The sequence below is a fragment of the Pollicipes pollicipes genome, unplaced genomic scaffold (genome assembly GCF_011947565.3).
Source record: "Pollicipes pollicipes isolate AB1234 unplaced genomic scaffold, Ppol_2.1 Scaffold_1600;HRSCAF=1878_pilon_pilon_pilon, whole genome shotgun sequence".
Lineage (NCBI taxonomy): Eukaryota > Metazoa > Arthropoda > Thecostraca > Pollicipedomorpha > Pollicipedidae > Pollicipes > Pollicipes pollicipes.
This window is the reverse complement of record NW_023595962.1, coordinates 20,602,685-20,605,780: the sequence shown is the minus strand read 5'-3', so window position 1 is coordinate 20,605,780 and position 3,096 is coordinate 20,602,685. Positions and strand designations below refer to the sequence as shown.

General features: G+C 47.4%; 1 protein-coding gene across 1 annotated transcript; it reads right to left on the bottom strand.

Moving 5' to 3' along the window:
- Positions 1 to 201: 201 nt before the first annotated feature.
- Positions 202 to 805, bottom strand: LOC119112606 (olfactory receptor 7C1-like). The gene is made up of 2 exons (XM_037236864.1): positions 416 to 805; positions 202 to 222 (listed from the first exon to the last, which is right to left on the bottom strand). The coding sequence occupies exons 1-2, from the start codon at positions 803 to 805 to the stop codon at positions 202 to 204; spliced, it is 411 nt and encodes a 136-aa protein (XP_037092759.1).
- Positions 806 to 3,096: the final 2,291 nt, after the last annotated feature.

The following is a 3,096-nucleotide window of genomic DNA, read 5'->3' as shown; positions in this document are numbered from 1 at the left end:
CCAAGCAGACGAGGCGAGCAAGGTGCAGAATGGATGTCATTGTGGGCATGCTGATCCAGCGGGTGCCCATCCTGAGACCACCACCGATGATGTCCAGAATGACGAAGAGCGACAAAACTTTGACAATTTTCTTGAAAGATTTGGTACGTGTCAGAGCAAAGCTGTTTGCAGTGCCGTCAGAGATTCCCGCCGAAATCGCCTCTACCTGATTTTGTCGAAGTCCTGTAATTCCAGCGAGGACGAACAAAAATCCGGTGACTACCGAAAAGAAGAGAAGAAAGGCTTCAACAAAAAACATATATACGCTCGGCAACTTTTCCCAACGGCAGTCCTGTCCAACTTCAGTCAATTCCCCGACGCGCTGTCCGAACTGGTAGACGGTCTCCAACTGCAGGGCAGAACAGGCGGCCCCTACCACAGCCGTAAACAGGACAGCCAGCCAAGGCAGAACAAGCAGCCACTTCGTCCAGCGGTCCATGATGTCGCGGTAATGCAGCGGATAGACGACGGCGATGAACTGGTCGAGGGCGACCAGCGTCTGCGTCATCTTCAGAGCGATTCCGAAACAGGCGGCAGCGATCTGAACGGACTGGCAGGCTGCATACAGGACGTGGTTAAAAATGAGGTCCAGACAACCGATCAGCACCAGATTCAGCACAAACAGTATGTCGGCGAGCGCCAGGTTTGCCACGAGCAGTGCCATCGGCTCGTCATGCAGTGTCTTGGTCCGACCGATCACCAACAGCGGTATGGAGAAATTGAGGGCGAGAGCAGAGCCGACGGCCACTTTGAGCCACGGTACCATCACGCTAACGCTCTGGGTCCTGATGGGTGGTCTACGACCTTCCCTGGCCTAGCTCTGGAGCCGCACTGACGGTAAGCGACAGCGGGGATCTCTTTTAACTTGACATCTCGCAGTATGGTAAATGACCAATTACTTCGGGATTTACTGAAGCGTATTTCAACGAACGCATTAGAGCTCTTTCCAAAGTATGTATGTCAAGCGTAAGCTGGCTGAATGGCACAAATTAAAAAAAAATAAAATCGATTCAAGTTTGGTATAAGGATTGAAGACGTACACAAATAACCTTGCACAAAATGCATTCGATATTGCTTACCGAGTGACTTCTATTACTACCATCGTATAAGGCCGGACACCGAAGATTACGCCACAAACCTCGGAGGCTTCCATGCGCTTTGCCACAGAGCTGAAAGGTGCTTCTGAATTAGAAACGTGAGCGTTTATTTTGTTTCATAACGCTATGGTTAACAGGATGTTTCACCTTCCTCCCTAAAACTATGTATTTGCACGAGTCGGGATGAACGATGTCAGATCACTCCCATGCCCTTCTCCTGGCTCTCTCCTCATTCTCCAATGACTCCTTATTTTAAAAAGAAATTCACAGAATGGGTTTCCAGACCCTCGGCAATTACTGTGGGCCCAAAATGACACGGGGAAGGTAGGGCAATCACCCGAGAACAGAAATACACACGCTTATATTATACTGCACAAGAGTCCGCCGGGGAATACCATGACATTCCTGGCGCTGGCGTACACCTTTCAATTACGCACTTCCTATGGTAGACGCACCGTACAGGAAAACGTATTTAGGTGTGATTTCAAAGTCCAAACACATACACTGCATCAGCGGAGTGCGGCTTTCATACCAATGTGACTTTCTGGAATTTTCTTTTCCAAATCCATCATGACCCGGCTGAGCTAAATTATGCACATGCCAATGCGTATCCATGCGCATTAATGTTGTTTGCTTCTAACATCATCAACATCCAAATATGTCACACATCAGCCTATTTTAGGCTTGCTTTGTAGCAACTTTAATCAGACTTTGTGACCGACGGAAAAATAACAATTATGAGCTGGGTTTAAGTATCCTGAATGACTGCCAGAATAAGCCCCTAGTTACAAATAACCTTATTTTTTGACCTGGCGTGAATGGAAGTAGGTCTGGGCACATATCTCGGACACATGACTTAGAAAACAACCAGCATAAGCCCATATGTTTGCAAAGAAGCTGAACCCCCAAAGAAAAATCAGGCTTAATTAAAGGGGGAATTAACATCTGAACGAAATGGAATCCTTCTAAAACACGTAGCTAAGTTTTGAACTTGAAATTTCCTAATATCCACACAGTTTAGATTTAATAGATGTGAATTAAATATCAACGTGTCAATACATCAAGAGTTCTGATAATAATGACATGTCCAAAACATCACAGCATTGTTGCTTAGTAGACACTTTCTACCGAATATCATACTCAATGACATGTTCATCTGAACCTCCACTTAGCCATCATTGCAGCGAAAATGTTTGCAACTATGAGCTCCATGATATGATTATTTCTGTTGTAGTTTGATCCTGAACTAGCATGTGTGGAAGTTAAATTAGTTTTTTTTCTCGTCAAGTTGTAGTTCCTGTTGTGTTAAAACATTCTCGCTGCTTCCTGCGTTGCCCAACTTTTCTGGTCCGATGCAATCCGTTTGCAGATCCATCCGACATCTGGCTATTGATCCAGTACGTTGAGTGCTCTAAAGCACATTGTACACACGCGTGTTCCATTGCGTGCAATGATGTTACATCATGCGTACACAGGTTACATTGACTTTGCCAGCTACAGAGCTTGTGGACGTCATGCGAGCCGCTCGGTGGCTTTCGTCGCGCGCGGCACGACCAGTGGCAGCAGTGAAAGGACGGGCACCCGAATAGTATTAACCCGCAAAGGCGTCGAAACCGGGGAAACATCCGAGGGGCCTCCATCTCAGATAGAGTGAGAACCACGGGGTCACCCGAGGGGTCGAAACGTTTAACAGCTAAGGATGACAGCTCAACGAATGAAAACTGCGCGTAGACGTTAGTCTTTCAACGCGCTGTGTCTAAGAGAGGTTCCAACAGCTAAAGAGCCGTACGACATCTTGCGTTTGGCCTGATGGTTGGACAGAGTTGCAGTATTCCCCACGACGAAAGAGGCCTCGAAGGGGCTGGAGGCTGTTGCTTAACGCCTTGCGCACGAGCACGTGTCTCATGCTATAGACCCACGCTTCGGCAGCCAGGCAGCCGAGACAAGTAAGGTGGAGTAT

Coding starts and splice junctions, on each gene's coding strand:
- LOC119112606 (XM_037236864.1), bottom strand. CDS start 805: ATGGTACCGTGGCTCAAAGTGGCCGTCGGCTCTGCTCTCGCCCTCAAT. Junction 223..415: donor CTGTCCTGTTTACGGCTGTG/GTAGGGGCCGCC, acceptor CTGGAATTACAG/GACTTCGACAAAATCAGGTA.